Source organism: Bubalus kerabau, chromosome 4 (genome assembly GCF_029407905.1).
Source record: "Bubalus kerabau isolate K-KA32 ecotype Philippines breed swamp buffalo chromosome 4, PCC_UOA_SB_1v2, whole genome shotgun sequence".
NCBI classification, from domain to species: Eukaryota; Metazoa; Chordata; class Mammalia; order Artiodactyla; family Bovidae; genus Bubalus; species Bubalus kerabau.
In genome coordinates, this window is record NC_073627.1 from 25,127,909 (window position 1) to 25,145,920 (window position 18,012).

General features: G+C 53.3%; 1 protein-coding gene across 5 annotated transcripts in view; it reads right to left on the reverse strand.

Moving 5' to 3' along the window:
* ARHGAP23 (Rho GTPase activating protein 23) overlaps nucleotides 1–18,012 on the reverse strand; it is a 72,505-nt gene that overhangs the window by 16,473 nt on the left and 38,020 nt on the right. For 4 of the 5 annotated variants that reach the window (XM_055576041.1, XM_055576040.1, XM_055576043.1 and 1 more), the window contains 8 exons: nucleotides 12,933–13,250; nucleotides 11,588–11,649; nucleotides 11,190–11,320; nucleotides 10,519–10,646; nucleotides 8,141–8,296; nucleotides 3,119–3,197; nucleotides 498–571; nucleotides 138–227 (listed from right to left, as the gene is read on the reverse strand). In XM_055576041.1, the coding sequence (XP_055432016.1) occupies nucleotides 138–227; nucleotides 498–571; nucleotides 3,119–3,197; nucleotides 8,141–8,296; nucleotides 10,519–10,646; nucleotides 11,190–11,320; nucleotides 11,588–11,649; nucleotides 12,933–13,250 (1,038 nt within the window). The remainder of the gene's footprint in view (nucleotides 1–137; nucleotides 228–497; nucleotides 572–3,118; nucleotides 3,198–8,140; nucleotides 8,297–10,518; nucleotides 10,647–11,189; nucleotides 11,321–11,587; nucleotides 11,650–12,932; nucleotides 13,251–18,012) is intronic. The other variant, XM_055576042.1, reaches the window with a different exon arrangement.

Here is an 18,012-nt window from a genome sequence, read left to right on the forward strand (position 1 = left end):
GAAGGACCCCCTAGGTCGGAGGGCGGGGCCAGTGAAGCCTGAGGTTACCTGACCTGGAGGAGCTTACTGAATAGAATATACTGAGGAGACCCCACTAGGCTTCCCTCCCCCACACTTCAAACTAGAGCTGGACCCACCTTGTTTTTCTCCGAGTGGTCGGCAATGGTCTTCAGATGACTCACGAGGAATTTGAGTGTTTCATAGTAGTGTCCTGGGAGATCCCGGATCTGGGTGGGAGAAAGAAGGGGCATGGGACCAGGCTGTGATGGTTTCTGCCTCCCCACCGCCCCTGAAAGGGGCTCCACTGCCATATTTCAGGGGATCTGGAACCCACTCTCTAACTGTCCCCCGGGGATAGATGGAGGAATTGAGGCCCTGAGGGGAGAAGGGCTTGCCAAAGTCACAGGGGAAGCTGGTGGCACTGGGCTTGGGCTCCTGGGGGCGCGGCGCTCGCCTGTCCAGTCTGCCCTTGGCCCAGCAGCACCCCCTCTCCTTACCAGCTTCCGCAGCGTCTTCAAGCGCTCCCTCGAGTCTTCAATGCGATTGGCTTCGATGAAGTCATTGTATTTGTCTAGAACAGTGAGGATTCTTTAGAGAGGGGGGCTTCCGGGCTGAGGAGGCCCTGCGGGGAGGTCATGTTTGTGCTGAGGTCATTCAGTTGGTGCGAGGGGGGCTCCAGGGCCCTGAGTTCATGTGACCAAACCCACCGCAGCTGCCCTCAGGGGTACGCCTGACCTGGAGAAGCCCAGGCGTGCTCGTTTGGGAAGAAATGAGACCTCAGCTGCCTGTTGACCCTGGAGAAGGGGTCCCTGCCCCAGGCTCCAGGACAAGGACACCATGAGGTTAGAAGAGAGGTTACCTAGAAAGAGGGAGGGCCCTTTCAGCCTCCAAACACCCCTCCCCATCTGTATCAGGGTTCCCCCACCTCCCCTCAGAAGAAGTCCACGGGGAACTTTAAAAAAGGGAACGTGGTAAGTTCATCCTGAAATACATCTGGATGAGAGAATGTGCAAAGACAGCCAAGAACATTCTCCAAGGGAAGAATGATGAGGGAGGACCTGCCTGTGAGAAACTGACATGGACTAAAACGATCGTACAGCTCAGGCAACGTGACGCTGATGGAAAGGGGAAGAAGGGTCAGAACTGAAAGGAGGGAGACAGGCCCTGTGGATCTACAGGAAAAAGTGTGTCCGATTCTTTGCGACCCTCTGGACTGCAGCCCGCCAGGCTCCTCTGTCCATGGGATTCTCCTGGCAAGAACACTGGAGTGGGTTGCCATGCCCTTCTTCAGGGGATCTTCAAGTCAGTGGGGAAGGATGGCGGTGTCAATAATGTCCCGCGGACTATTGGCTATCTTGTCGGGAAAATAAATCCATTTCTAGCTTACGTAATATACAAACAAATTTAATTGCGTTACAGAGTCAAAAATAATACTTATTCAAGTATTGGGAAAAATAAGAAAATATTTTTATAATCATAAGGTATTCTTAAACACTGTTTGTGTACGTATCTCAACACAGAATCCATTAAAGGTTAATCTCCTAGTAATGACAGAAGTGAAAATGAAAACAACGGTGAGATGCCATTTCCCCTCTCTGATCAGCAAAACTTTAAAATATTAATAACACCATCCAGTGTGATGGGGACGTGGGAAAGTAAAGTATCTTACACCACCAGCGGCAGTGTGAGCTTGGGTCAGCTCCTCGGCATGCAGCTTGACTTTAGCTTTCAAAAATGCTTTCCAGGACTCTGACCCAGCGAGTCCATGTCTAGGAATCTACCTCTGGAACCCTGGTCCAGGCATGCAGGGACACAGTCTAGGAAAATCATTATAACATGTATTGAAATAGCAAAAATGTGAAGACAATCTAAATATCCATCAGTAGGAGAGTGATTGAGCTTCCCAGGTGGCTCAGTGGTAAAGAATCTGCCTGCCAAGCAGGAGACACAGGTTTGCTCCCTGGGTTGGGAAGATCCCCTGGAGAAGGAAATAGCAACCCACTGCAGAATCCTTGGCTGGGAAATCCCATGGACAGAGGAGCTTGGTGGGCTACAGTCCATGGGGTACCAAACAGTCAGACACGACTCACCAACTAAACAACAAGGGGAGTGATTAGACAACTTACTGTCTATTCAGGCTGGGAAACACTATGTGGTTGATTTAAAAGGAAAACAAGGTCGAGCTCTTTGTACTGACACGAATGAATCTCAAAATTAACGAGCCTCCTTCTCCTGAGAACCACGCAAGCAGCGGAGCCACTCGCTCACAGGACTCCTGACAACTGGCTATGTCTGTCTTGTCCCAGCTCATGTCGGTGATAGCAGATTGGGATCCTGAAGCCAGCCACAGCAGGAGTATCTATACTATAGAAACTGGAAAGTGCTATCATTGCAGCTTTATTCCTTTCAGAGCCAGATAAAACAGCTACCAGCATCACCCAACTGCAAGCCCTATGTAGGCACGTGTGTCTTTGTCACACGTGTAAGAGGAAAAAGGAAAGTGAAAGTCGCTCAGTCGTGTCCAACTCTTTGTGACCCAGGCCAGAATACTGGAGTGGGTAGCCTTTCCCTTTTCCAGGAGACCTTCCCAACCCAGGGATCCAACCCAGGTCTCCCACATTGCAGGAGGATTCTCTATCAGCTGAGCCACGAGAGAAGCCCCATGTAACAGGGTCTAGAAGCGAACACAGTGCACTGTTAACAAGGAGCTCAGCAAACGGCCAAGAGCTGGGCTCTGGGGACAGATGCCTGGGGTCGAATTCTGGCTCTGACACTTGCAACCTCTGTGACCTCGGGCAAGTCACTTAACCTCTCTGTGCAGCAGCTCCCTCATCTATGGGGTGGAAATAATAGTACCTCCTCATGGATTTGTAGGGAGTAGTGCCTGGCACATGGTAAATGCCCAGAAAATGTTAGGATAATCTCTGTGGACAGGAAATGGGAAAATGACTGTGTCCACTTTATTTATATCGGTACTGATGAAGTTTTTTACAAGCATGTGTTTCTTTTGTATTAAACCCCCAAAGTAAAACCACACACTCAATTTAAAAAGCAGTCAGGATGCAGCATAGACAGTATTCCCTCCCCCTTCCATCCTCCACGTCCGCCCCCAACTCACCATCGGTGAAAAGAGGCTCAGGTAGCTTTCGGAAGAAGGACTTGAGCAGGCTGCTGATCACGTTGAGGTCTTGCCAGCGCTGGGGAGGGGGCAAAGACATAAGGCTGCAGTCAGGCCCTGCCCCGGTGCCTACGCCTCCATGCTGGTCCAGCCCTAGAGCCCAGTCCAGCCTGGTTCTGGCCTTCTCTGGGATCTACTGATACCATACCCAGCTCTGCCCAGACCAAGGGTCACTGGGCTAAGAATACCCACTACAGCAGAACAGAGTCCCCAGCCAGGTCCAAGCCCCTTGAGCCCCTAGCCCCAGTGCCCCTGCTCCAGCCAGCCCAGTGGGCTTGGACATTTGTCCCTCCACAGAAAGAACATACCTTCCCTGGTGCAGGCACTGTGGGGGACAGAAGTGAGCAAAACCCACCCCCACATGAGCCTGCCTATTGGACCTGCTGGTGCCAACTCCTGCTGGTCTAAATCACGAATTCTCAAGAAGGGACGTTGGAACTGTTTGGTTTTCACAACTGGGGCACGCCACTGGCATCGAGTGGACAGAAGCCTGGGGTGCTGCTAAACTTCCTCCAGTGCACAAGACAACCTCCCACAAAAAAAGAGTTATTCTGCCCAAAGTGTCAAGGTTGAGAAACTGGGCTAAACAAATGGTTGTTGAACACAAGAATGAAGAATAGCCGGGTCAGTGTCCCTTCTGTGCACCAGGGGGCGCCATCACCCAATGCAAAGTCCTCCCTGGATAGGACCTGCTCAAAATAACGCATGTTCAGAAAGCAACAGAATCCTCGAGCAAAGACACACAACTCAGCAATATAGTACTCATTACAATGGGTCCATAGCTCAACACTTTTTTCTTCTTAACTGATAGTTAATTGAATTTCCATCGACAAGCCCAAGTCCAACAGGTTGCTACATGACATCCTCTTTCCTGCCCTACACCCCAGGTCTGCCAGGGACAAATACCACCAGTCTGCAGCTCAAACTTCTGGCTCCTTTCCTACTCCTCCTTCTTCCCTCTCGTGCAGCCAAGTCCTAGAGCTGCTCCCATCCTCCTCATCCCCCTTGGACCACTGAGTCCTCCTGACCCCCTCTCCCACAAGATGGGTAATTTCTTCCCTAGACATCCTGCTCTGGGCCTCCTTAGTTTACATCCACTCAAGTGAAGTGAAAGGTGCTTAGTTGTGTCCAGCTCTTTGCAAGCCCATGGACTATACAGTCCATGGAATTCTCCAGGCCAGAATACTGGAGTGGGTAGCCCTTCTCTTCTCCAGGGGATCTTCCCAACCCAGGGATCAAACCAGGGTCTCCCACATTGCAGGCGGATTCTTTACCAGCTGAGCCACCAGGGAAGCCCACACACCCATTAGGCATACGCTAAAGCCCTGCTTCTCAAACCCTACTCTCATTTATGCCTCCCCAACTGAAGAACCATCCAAGGCTCACCACTGTCCATTAGCTCAAGGTCAAAGGCTTTAGTGAAGCCACCAAAAGCCCTCTGTCCTCGGCCCTGGGCCTCACCCTCCCCACTGCCAAGCCCAAGAGGTGGGTCCACTCTCTGTTCTGACACTCAGATCCCTCTCTGTGATACACAATCTGGTCCCTAATGAGAACCAGCCTTTTCTCTTGTCCACTATTTCACATGTGCTCATCTTGTCTCCTGAGTTCCTTCCCAAGGGCAGAAAGACTGTCTTATGTCTTCACATACAGCTTCAGAGTATGTGACTCATAGGACTTTACTGCCCAAACTCATGGTTTTCTGAAACATCTTTTCCAGCAGAGTATCTTTTGTCCAGTAAAATGATCCAAGAAAACCCAATGTGAAAAAAATCGACATTAAAAAAAACAGACAGAAGGACTTCCCTGGTGGTCCAGTGGTGCAGAGTCCGCCTGGCCATTCAGGGGAGAGTGGGTTTGATCCCTGGTCCAGGAGGATTCCACATGACGCGGGGCAAGGAAGCCTGTGTGCCATGGCTGCTGAGCCCACGTGCTGCCACTACTGAAGCCAATGCCACTAAAGCCTGAGTTCCCGAGGGTCCCTGCTCCGCAACGAGAGAAGCCCCTGCAACGAGAAGCCTGCACACCACAAGGAGGAGATGCCCCTGTTGGCGGCAACTAGGGAAAGCTCACCCAGAGCAACGAAGACCCAGCACAGCCAAAGATGAATAAAAAGAGACAGAGCAAAGCAGGTTACTCCAGTTCAGGCAGGGACGCAGGTCCTGACCTGCCCTCAGCCTCCCACAGCACCTCTGGGGAACCTTAGGATTCTGGGAAACACTGGCCCTACTGCAAACTCTTTTTTTAAATGGAAATGTTTATTTGGATATTTCCCCCAGTTTTATTGTGATATAATTGACATTTAAACTGTTGCAAACTCTTTTTTTTTTTTTGGCTTAAACAACAGAAATTTCTTTTCTCACAACTCTGGAGGCTGGGAACTCTAAGATCCAGGTGCCGGCCCATTTAGTTTTTGGTGAGGGCTCTCTTCCTGGTTTGCAGGCAGTCACCTTCTTGCTGTGTCCTCACGAGGTGGAGAGGGTGAAGAGAGGAGCTCTTCGGTGTCTCCTTCCACAAGGACACTCACTCTATCATACTGCAGCCTGACTTTATTTCCCCGTAATTACCTCCCAATAGGCCCTACTCCCAATACAGTCATGTTGGCAGTTTGGGTTTCAATGTATGAATTTTGGGAGGACACGATTCAGCTCACAGCACAAGAGAAAGGGGAGATGATAGAGTAGAATTCTGGAGGAAATACCAAAACAGGATTGTGAACACAGAGACATTTCTCTCTGTGTTTCTCTCTATAGCTAAAAAGGACAAGTTGTAATGAAAGCACAGAAACATTTTTAGACAAGACAGACATTTTGGGAGTTTGCATTAGATGGCCTTGACCTCTGGAAGGCTGTACCCTTCCTCCCCAGTCTGCTGTTACCCACCTTTCAGAGTTATTTGACATTTACTTTATATACTCTGTCCAGGATTTTTAGATGTAATCACTAGGAAAAACTGGTCAGAGTGTGCTTTCTCTATCTTAACTGAACCAGAGTCCTTCTATGTAATTTTTTTCCTGCTTTAAACATGTCTTATCATGAAAATTGAGATCTAATTGATGTTCAGTATTATATAAGTTTCAGATGTATAGCATGTGTGTGCCAAGTTGCTTCAGTCATGTCCAACTCTTCATGACCCCATGGACTGTAGCCCACCAGGCTTCTCTGTCCATGGGATTCTCCAGGCAAGAATACTGGAGTGGGTTGCCATGCCCTCCTCCAGGGGATCTTCCCGACCCAGGGATCAAACTTTCGTCTCTTACATCTCCTGCATTGGCAGGTGGGTTCTTTACCACTAGCGCCACCTGGGAAGCCCCCAGGTGTATAGCATCAGTTCAGTTCAGTCGCTCAGTTGTGTCCAACTCTTTGCGACCCCATGAATTGCAGCATGCCAGGCCTCCCTGTCCATCACCAACTCCCGGAGTTCACTCAAACTCATGTCCATCAAGTCGGTGATGCCATCCAGCCATCTCATCCTCTGTCGTCCCCTTTTCCTCCTGCCCCCAATCCCTCCCAGCATCAGAGTCTTTTCCAATGAGTCAACTCTTCGCATGAGGTGGCCAAAGTACTGGAATTTCAGCTTTAGCATCATTCCTTCCAAAGAACACCCAGGACTGATCTCCTTTAGAATGGACTGGTTGGATCTCCTTGCAGTCCAAAGGACTCTCAAAAGTCTTCTCCAACACCACAGCTCAAAAGCATCAATTCTTCGGCACTCAGCTTTCTTCACAGTCCAACTCTCACATCCATACATGACCACTGAAAAACCATAGCCTTGACTAGACGGACCTTTGTTGGCAAAGTAATGTCTCTGCTTTTGAATATGCTATCCAGGTTGGTCATAACTTTCCTTCCAAGGAATAAGTGTCTTTGAATTTCATGGCTGCAGTCACCATCTGCAGTGATTTTGGTGTATAGCATAGTGATTCACAATTTTTAAAGGTTATACTCCATTGTTATTATAACATGCTTCAAACTCTTAAGTGTGGTTGTCAGATCCCTTCACAAGCTAGTCTTGTCTCATCTGATCAGCCACCCACATTGCTGGCCACTCCAGCAAACACCATATACTCCCTTTCTTTTAACCAGGGGTCTGCAAACCATGGCCCAAAGGTCAAATCCAGCCAATGACCTGTTTTTGTGTGGCCCTCGAGGTAAGAATGGGTTTTGCATTTTTAAAATGTTGTGAAGAAGGGCTTCCCTGGTGGCTCAGTGGTAAAGAATCCACCTGCCAATGCAGGAGATGTGGGTTCAACCTCTGAGCCAGGACGATCCCACGTGCTGTGGTGCAAATAAACCCGTGTGCCGCAACTATTGAGCCTATGCTCTAGAGCCCAGGAGCTGCAACTCCTGAGCCCATGAGTCCTAGACCGTGCGACGTCACAAGAGAAGTCACGGCACTAAGGAGCCCACACACCACGACTAGAAAGTAGCCCCACTCGCTGCGACTAGAGAAGAGCCTGGGCGGCGATGAAGACCCAACACAGCCAAAAATAAGTAAATAAATAAACAAATAAACGTTGTGGAGCTGAAGAAGGAAGAGAACAAGGAGGAGGAGGGTGTACAACAGGCCACATAACCAAAGCCTGGAACACTCGCCACCTGTCCCTTTACAGAGACGGCATGGTGAGTGCCAGCAAGCCTCCAGGGCCACGCCTTTCCCCAGGCCATTTCCCTGCCTGGAGGGCCCTTTCCTGGCTTTCCCTGGCTTTCATGAACTCTACTCATCCTCCAGGCCCAGGCCCAAAAACCTGTCACCCGCCAGCCTCTGCTTCAGGGCTCCCAGGCCCTGACCGCATCCACCTGTTGGGCTACAGCCGGGTTGAGGCCCATCCCTGCGGCTGGTCTGCAAAGGCAAGTCCTGTCGTGCCCATCTTGGTGCCTTGGCCCAGTGCCAGGCACATCACAGGGTACAATGAACACACCACACTGGCCCCCTTCCATGGACCAACCCCTGAATCAGACTCACCTCATCCTGCAGGTTGATGTCCCCGGGGCCACGGTTGAGCTGTTCCTGCAGGCTGGACACCACTGCATTGTTGCCTGGGACTCGGTAAATGCCCGTGGACTCCAGCCCCCGTGCCTCCACAATTCGACAGCATGCGGCCACGATCAAGGGGACACGCTGGAGACATAGGCAGGGCAGGGGTGTTAGGCAGGGTAAGAACAGCATTCTCTGGGAAAGGATACTTGCAAATGATACGACTGGTCAATGAGGGATTAACAGCCAAAATACATAAACAGCTCATACAACTCAACATCAAAAATACAAACAACCTGAGAATTCCCTAGCGGTCCAGCAGTTAGGATTCCATGCATCCCCTGCTGGGGACCCAGGTTTGATCCCTGGTTGGGGAACTAAGATCCTCCAATCCACAGGTCAAGGCCAAAAGCAATACAGATGACCCAATTTAAAAATGGGCAGAAAAACCGAACAGACATTTTTCTAAAGAGGAAATGCAAATGGCCAACAGGCACATGAAAAGATGCTCAACACCGCCAGTCATCAGGGAAATGCAAATCAAAACCACAGTGAGATATCGCCTCAGACCTGTCAGAATGGTTGCATTAAAAAGACCACAAAGAACAAAAGTTGGCGAGGATAAGAAGAAAAGGGAACCCTTGTACACTCTTGGTGGGAATGTAAATTGAAGCAGCCATTGTGGAAAACAGCATGGAGATTTCTCAAAACACTGAAAATAGAGTTACTATATGACCCAGTGCTGAAGAATTGATGCTTTTGAACTGTGGTGTTGGAGGAGACTCTTGAGATTCCCTTGGCCTGCAAGGGGATCCAACCAGTCCATCCTAAAGGAAATCAGTCCTGAATATTCATTGGAAGGACTGATGCTGAAGCTGAAACTCCAATACTTTGGCCACCTGATGCAAAGAACTAACTCATTGGAAAAGACCCTGATGCTGGGAAAGATTGAAGGCGGGAGGAGAAGGGGATAACAGAGGATGAGATGGTTGGATGGCATCATCGCCTCAATGGACATGAGTTTGAGCAAACTCTGGGAGTTGGTGATGGACAGGAGACCTGGTGTACTGCAGTCCATGGCGTCGCAAAGAATCAGAGATGACTGAGCGACTGAACTGAACTGAACTGACTGATGACCCAGCAATTCCGCTCCTGGATATATATCCAGAAAAAATAAACCACACTAATTTGAAAAGATACATGCACCCCAATGTTCATAGCAGCATTATTTAAAGCTGCCAAGATATGGAAGCAACCTAAATGTCCATCAACAGATGAATGGATAAAGAAGATGTGGTACATGTATACAATGTAATACTGCTGCTGCTGCTGCTAAGTGGCTTCAGTGGTGTCCGACTCTGTGCAACCCCATAGACGGCAGCCCACCAGGCTCTGCCGTCCCTGGGATTCTCCAGGCAAGAACACTGGAGTGGGCTGCCATTTCCTTCTCCATTGCATGAAAGTGAAAAGTGAAAGTGAAGTTGCTCAGTCGCGTCCGACTTGTAGGGACCCCATGGACTGCAGCCTACCAGGCTCCTCCATCCATGGGATTTTCTAGGCAAGAGTACTGGAGTGGGGTGCCATTGCTTTCTCCACTACACAGTCATAAAAAAGAATAAAATTTGCCATTTGCAGCAACATGGATGGACTTGGAAAGCATGATGCTCTGTGAAATAAGTCAGACAGAGAAAGGCAAATACTGTATATCACTTATATGTGGAATCTAAAAAATAAAATAGTGAATATAACAACAACAAAAAAGCAGGCTCAGAAATGTAGAGAACAAAGCAGTGGTTATCAGTAGGGAGAGCAAAGCAGGCAGTGGCAAGACAGGGGTAGGGGATTCGAGGTACAAACTAGTGGGTATAAAATAAGCTACAAGGATATATTGTACAACACAGGGAGCATAGCCACTATTCCATAATAATGCTAAATGGAGCATAGCCTTAAAAAATTGTGAATCACTACATTGTACACCTATAACTTACATAATATTGTACAACAACTATACTTCAATGAAATACAATTTAAAAAAGAACAGTATTCTCCACCAGTGGGCCAGAGGTGGGGAGGACAATATAGGGGTAGAGAAAGGGCAGAACCCCATGGAGGGTAGTTACTAAAGGCTCTCGCTGCCTCCAGTCTGGGAGCCAGAAATCACACCAAAGCCTTGCCATGGTCTGGGAAGGAGCACCAGCTGGGAATCAGGGACTCTGACTCAGCTCTGTGCTCCCTCCCTGAGCGGCTTCCCCAGCTGTGTCCATAAGATGAGGTGGAGAGCTGGTTCCAAGGTCCCTGGCAGCTCTGAGCCTCTGTGCCTCAGTCTCCCCACTCCCCTCTGGCCCTGGAGCACGGCAGGAACCCACCTGGTTCTCCGTGGCTGGCTGGCACTCCTCCAGTCGGACACCAAATGCCCTGGGCGCCGCCTTCTTATTCTTCTTGATGATGCTGATGCCCCAGGGGGTTTTGGAGGTGGAGACACTGTCATCTGGCGCTGGAGGAGGCAGAGAGAGCCAGGGTGAGCTAGGGGCCCAGGGAGGGGCAGCAGCCACACTCGGTCACAGACACTTGTACATCACATTCACACACTGGACGTAAGGGGACTCCTTCAGAAAGGCAACCAGGATGCTGAGGGCTGATGGGAAATTATACTATCCCAACAGAGAAGGCCAAAGTCATGAGGGTGTTCACCCTGGGGAAGAGAGGCCTCAGAGTAATAGGGGACTTCTGTATGGGCTCAGGGGCTGACAACAAGGTGGGAGCCACAGATTCTGGTACAACCAAAGAAAGAACTTTCTAATGGTCAAAAGCGTGTGAAGATGGAAAAGGCTGCCTCCTGCTCCTGAAGGACACAAGCAGAGACTGGAGAACCAGCCAGCTGGGATGTCCTGGAGGGAAATCAGGCTCCAGGCCCTTCCACCCCTGAGACCCTCAGAGCCCCCAGCCCCTCACAGGCATACACACATGGGCAGATACATGAAGATAACCATGGCACACACCCACATGCATACCGCCCCCTTAGCAGCCACCTTCCTACCCTTGCTCCCGGCAGGCTGGTCCTGAGTTCTGAAGCCACGTGCCGTACTCTGTTTGAGGAACTCAGACTTGAGTCCCCCCAGGCCACGAGAGCCTTTGGGGGAAGAATCAGCTTTGGGCCCAGAGCTATGGCTGTGTAGGAAGAGGGGAGAGGTCTTCACTGGGGTGGCCCAGCATGCCACCTGCCCTGGCCTCCCATCTCTTCAGACCTCTCCTCCATCCCCAAGCCCATTCCCCCCATGCCCTTCTGGGGACTGGAGGCCTCAATGCCCCTCTGCCCTCCCTGCCCCCAAGAGAGGGCGATTCAGGGGCTGCCCTCAAGTCTGGAGATGGGCCAGGAGAATGACCTCTGCCTGGGGTGTTCCCCACCCCATGGCCAGGACAAGGACTGGGCCTTACCTCACTTTGCGATAATCATTAAGCTTCTTGCTGATCAGAGCTTGGTTGGCACAGCCGGGGTCCTGGAGGAAGGAAAGGGAAAGCAGACCCCATCAGTGCCCATGGCCAACCCACCAGGATTTCTCCCTGGCCCTTGCCTCAGCTTTGCCTCCCCTCTCCTCCATCTGCCAGCTGGAGGGGACAGACCCCGGAGCAAGAAAGACCAGGGCCGGACTCCCGAGCACCCCCTCACCAGCCGTGTGACCTTGGGTAATCCACTTAACCTCTCTGAGCCTCAGTCTCCTCCTTGGAGAGATAATATGGCAACCTCAGGGTTGGGGTGCAGAATTATGCATGCGGCATTCATCACAGTTCTGGCAAGGCACAGCCCAGCTGCCCCAAGAGGGGCAGCTGTTGCAATAATGCAGGTGACGTGGGACCCCCAGCTCATACCCTGCTGGGGACAGCCCAGCCAGTCCCCACAGAGAAGGGCCCCAAACTTCAGGTGCTTTTCTCCCTGCAGCGAGGACATTGTCCTGGGGCAGCAGAGCTCAGTGAGATGGTGGGCCTCGGTGGGCACTAGGAACCCCTCCTGTGGTCAGAGCAGGTGAACGCTGGACCAGGGCCCAAGCCCACCATCCTCTTGGCAGAGGCCAGCCCCCAGCTCCCAGCCCAGGACCCTCACAGAACTTCAGGTGTACAGAGGCACACTTGTGCAGCCACCCGGCAGCTGGAGTGAGTGGAGGCAGATACTCCACCCCGGCCCCTGGCGTGCAGCGCCACCGTGGAGGGGGCACCATTTAAAACTTCTCCTGGATTCCCTGCCAAAGCCCTTGGCTCAGCCCCTGCTGCCTGCTGCCAAAGGCCAATCCCCTTGGCCTCCTCCCAAGGTCAATGTGTTTTTGCCCCTGCAGAAAGGCCAGCCCTGGCAGGGGGGTCCCCTACAGCTCTGGCCCACGGGGACCTCTTTCTGTAATACATTTCACAGGAGACCCCCCTGCCTCCCGAAGCTCCACAAAGAGGCTGAGGTTTGGCCTGGACCTGACCTCTCTGTGCCAGAGCCTGCCCAAGGCAGTCATAACAACGATGATAATAATAATAATTACTGTCACTCTGACAGCTATTATTGTTACTGCCAGTCATGGAATACTAAGGACGCCAGGCCCTCTGTGAGCCACTGGCCCATGCATCCTCTCTTCACACCAAACCCTGGGCGGGCAGAGTCGCCAGGTATACTCCTGTTGGCCCATTTTATGCAAGAGGGGACTGAGGCTCCGAGCGGCGAAGGGAGGAGCCCGGTCGGTGAGAGGGGCCCGGGGCCTGCCCTGCCCTCCCTGGCCCGCCTGGGGCCGGGCCGGGCCCTCACCTCGCCCTCGGCCCTGCTGTTCTCTCGGATCGCTCTGATCCAGCCCAGCATGTCATCCCGGTCCTCAGCCTGAAAGAGATATTCACAGAAGTCAGCGGTGGTCAGCCGGAACACGTGCCTCCTCTTGGTCTCGCTGTAGGAGATGTCCACCAGGCAGGAGCCGATGCAGACGGGCGCCGCCTCGTCCTCACCTGCGACGGCCGCCGCCGCCCCCGCCGCCGCCGGCCCGGGCTCCCGCCGCTCCTTGCTCAGCGAGAGCGAGCGCGCCCGCAGCGCGGCGTACACCCGCTTCCACTGGCGCAGGCCGCCGCCCGCTTTCTGCAGGGAGACACGGGGAGGGGGAGAGAGGGGAGGGGGGCGGGGTGAGAGGCTGGGCCTGCCCTACCCGCCCCAGAGCCCGAGGGGGCCCTAGGAGCTGCAGGCGGTGGACAGCGGTGTGCACCCCACCCCACTGCCCGCCGGGAGCCCCCTGCTCTGCGCCACTCCCGCCGGCGCCTGGGGCGGCCTCCTGCACGCAGTCCCCCACCTCTCTCAGCCCCGCAGCGGCCGGGACACCCCTACCCATCGTTCTCAGTGCCCTCAGAGGGTCCCCAACCTTCTCTTCAAGTGCTAGCATCGGCGCTCCTGCGGCATCGGCAATGCCCCCGGAGAACCGGCAGGGGGCTCCAGAGAGCAATCAGATCCCTCCACCAAGCAGGACCCACCTTCGTACAATCCTCCTAAAGCCATTGGGGGCCACATTCTGCTTCCCTTCGCGGGCAAAACTAGTCAGAAGCTGTCAACCACGCTTGCTCTCCCTGCTTCTCTGCCTCTCACTCAAGACTCCACTCCCTCTCCTCTTCCTGGGAAGCTGCCCCCCAGGCCACCTGGGCTCAGTACTGCGAAAGCTTGTGGCAGCGTCCAGGCCCTTCTCAGCCCTTTGCTTGGCCTCTTGGTGGTATAGGACCCAGCCAGCAGTCATTCCTTCCCTCCCCAAATTCTCTCTTGGCATCCAGGATCCTATGGCTTCCAGTTTTCCTCCTAATTTCACTGACTCCTTTTCTACTCCTCCACCCCACCCCTCATCAACCAACATCCCCTACACCAGCAGTTCTCAACCAGGAGATGTTTGTCTGGAGACATTTTCAGTTGTCACACCTGGGGAAGTGCTATGGCACCTAGTGGGCAGAGGCAGACTGAGGATGCTGCCAAGCATGCTGATGCCAGGCCAACCCCACAGCAAAAATTCACCTGGCCCAAAATGCCAACAATGCTGAGCTGAGCATCCTTGCCCTAAAGGAGGGGGCGCTCCAGAACTTCGTCCTGGGCCCCCACCCCCTGCCCACCTCCCCCATGACATCATCCACGCCTGTTTTTTAAAATCTTGTCTGTCTGCTGATGCTGATGCCCAGTAGTACCCGTGGCCCAGCATCTCCCCAGAGCCACGCTCCGGTACCTCCCACTGTCTGCTCAGTGTCTCCACCTGCGTGTCCCACAGGCACAGCAGATGCTGCCTGCTCACTATGGGGCACTTGATTTTTACCGTTCCCCTTCCATCCATCTTTTCCAGCTCAGTAAATCCACCTAGTTGTCCAAAAACCTGGGAATTGCTCTTGACGCCTCCTTGTTCCTCAACCTTGACTCCAACCCATCAGGAAATCACAACTGTTCTGCTTCCAGAATATCACCTCTCTCCATCTTTCCTGCCATCACATCAACATCTCTTCCCTGGACCACTGCATGAACCTTCACAGTTTCCACTCTCCCTCCTGCAACCCACTCTGCAAGCAGCAGCTGCAGCCATCATTTCAAAATGTAGATGAGATCCTGGCTCCCCCTGCTTGGCACCCTCTCATGGCTTCCCATCACCGCTGGAATCAAATCTAAGGTCTTTTATGATCAGGTCCCTGTTTCTCCTAACCCATCCCTCTTTTTTTCTCATGATGCTGAGCCACAGGGGCCTTTTCTACTGAACAAGCCAAGCCTTTCCTTTCTCCAGATCTTTGCACATGCTATTCCTTCTGCCCAGAGCCCCTGGTTTTTCTTCCTCATGTGGTTGCCTCCTTCTCACCCTTACAGTCTAAGCTCAAGTGTTACCAACATCACCTTCTTAGCGAAACCACCTCTAAGCACTTCTCCCCTAATGGCAGCTCCTCCTTCCTCCCCACTTAAAGGCAATTACATCGCCCTGTTCATCTTCTCTGAATGCCCACCGCAGCCTCAGGTTACTGGCTATGGGCAGCTTTCTCCGTATCGGGAAAGCTTGGAAAAGCTCCTGAGTCAGGGAACTCATCTGCCCTCTTGCCTCCACACTCCAGAGCCTAGAGCCATGCTGGCACAGGGGAAGTGCTCGTCGATATTTACTGAGTAAATGAATTTGTCATTCTCGGAACGACACCCTGCGGGCTGGGGCTCCATCTCCCCCATTAGATTGAGGGCACCGTTCCTCTGGCTCACGGCCTACCTACGACTCTTTAGCCAGCAAGAGCCTCTGTCCTCAGAACAAACCAGATGAGGAGACTTCAAGGCTGGCAGGTAAACACAGCCACGTCTGGCCATGAACCCTGCCCATCATCCCATACCTACTGGACCCAGGCAAGGATGTTCAAAGCAGAAAACAGCAGGGCCCTCCAAGAGAAGTTTAATGTCAGAGTGAGATGGTGACAAGGAGGCCCTTTGGGACTAAACCAGCTAGATGACCTTGGACAAGTCAGGCCCCCGCCGCTAGCATCAGTATTGCCATATTGGAAAAGTAAGAGGTGACCCAGCTCCAAGGTCACATCCAGCTCCAGTGCTGGGTCTGGCTGCAGGGATGTCACACCCACCCATCCCATCCTCTCACCGATAGTCAGTGGCCTCCAAAGGAGCTGGGGGCCGGGGGAAGGCTGGACTTGGCTGGAGCAGACAACATCTGCCTGGCAATCTGGATCCTGGACAGACCGAAGCGCCTGGGAGGGGCCAGGTCCCTTCCTTGCCCAGGAGATCCTGCGGCTGGGCTGCCAGAGGCCTCCCAGAGCGGGGGACAGCCCACCGTCAGGCAGGAGTCAGCAGCTATCACCTCCAGCCTTGGGCCGGACCATCTGTCCACACCTGCCCACTCCTCCTTGGTCTCCATCCTCCGCTTCCTCCCGAGGCCCAGCCGTCTCTTGCTTTCTCCCTCAGTGTTCCTGCGCCTGTGGCTGCAGACACTCGTGTCCTCTCTGATGGACAAGCACCCTCCCCACGTGGATCTCCCTCCTGATGCCGCACCCTCAGAGCCTCTGTCACGAGGACACCTCCACCGGGGGATGCGCCAGGGCCTTCAGATGCCATAGGCCCCCAAAAAACCTCTTGGCTGCCTCTCCCCAGACCTGCCCCTCCGGCTGGGGGAAGGGCCCCACCATTCACTGACCCTCCAGCCCAAGCTGGGACGCCAGGAACCAACACTGCCTCCTCCACCTTCCGTCACCTCCCAGCCTGCAGCCCGCCCAGCTTTCCTTCCCCCTCGCATCTCTCTAAATTGTCCCCTCTCCTCCGCCCCGCTCCCCTCGCTCACCTGGACAACAGCAATGGCCTTGTCTCCGCCTGTCACAGATGCAACACTTACCTCCTGGGCTCCCACCTCCACCCCACCCCCTCACCTGCAAAGGCTTACCCCAAGGGATGGGCCTGCAAGTAGGCAGGCACCCACCTCCACACCGGCCTTCCATCTCTTATCCCGGCTCCCAGCCACCCAGAACCCCCTGCCACCTTCCCCCCAGACTGCCCAGGAGGGCGTCTCCCCTGTCAGATCACACCCTTCCTGCTTCATAGATCCCTAGACACCCTTCACAGCTTTCCAGACACCCCCTCCCATCCCACTGAGGTCAGGGTCATAGGTTGCTACGCACTGCTCTCCTGAGCCCCCCATCACAGCAGTCAAGCACTGTGCTTTCTCCACCCAGCATGAACCCCAGCAGGGCAGGACTGGCCTGGCTCCTTCACCCCTGAATCTGTAGAACCTCAGCAGAGAATTGGAGCCGAGTAGGGCAATGGCACCCCACTCCAGTATTCTTGCCTGGAAAATCCCATGGACAGAGGAGCCTGGTGGGCTGCAGTCCATGGGATCACACAGAGTCAGACAAGACTGAGGCGACTTGGCAGCAGCAGGCTGTCCAGCATCATGAACAGGCCAGACAAGGGCACAGAGGAGTGCCAGCCCTGCCTGGACTACACTCTCACTTCACTTTCACATGGGCCCTTGGAGAAGAATAACACTGTCCCCATCTCACAGATCAGAAAAGTGAGAATTGGACATTAAGGGGGTTATCAGCTGCCTTGTGCCTGATAAGTGGCTGGGTAGGAATTCCAAGTGTGTCTGACTTTGAAGCTTAAGTTCCCGCCAGGTACAAGATACCCTAGAAGGCAGGATAGAAAATTCAAACAATAGCAATAAGCAGAAGAGCAGCTCCCGAGGGCCAGGCACCCAGGTAAACTCTTGCTTAGATCATCTCATTTAATCCTCAGCAAAGATGCACGATCTGGGGATTAGCATTCATTCCGCTTGCAGACGAGGAAACTGGGTCATAGGTCAGCGAGCAGCCTGAGCTTTACCAGCAACTCGCAGCACAGTTATAAGCCAAGCCCAGGTTCACACTAACCGCTCTGCTCGGCTCGGCTCTGCCTGTGCTGCGGGGAGGCACAGCAGTGGGGTGGCTCCTCCTCCTGCTTCTGCAGCCCATGGTGCTGCCTGGAGCCAGAGTTCGTACTCCACAGATCCAGGGGCTCCACTTTGCCCCTTGGGATCCTGCTTGCTCCCCCGCCCAGGCCCAGGCCCCCTTCCTCTCTCACCTGAATCTCCATAGCAGCTCTTACTTGGCCTTCTTACCTCCCTTTGACCCTGTCTAATTCACTCCCCCCAAGAAGCCCAGTGGAAGAGGCCCCAGGGGCTTTTAGTTGCCCCTTGCTGCTGTTGTTCAGTCGCTAAGTTATGTCTGATTCTTTGCAACCCCATGAACTACAGCCCTTAGTATAAAGCCGCCATGGCTCAGATGGTAGAGAGCCAGCTTGCAAGGCAGGAGACCTGGGTTTGATCCCTGGGTAGGAAAGATCCCCTGGAGAAGGGAATGGCAACCCACTCCAG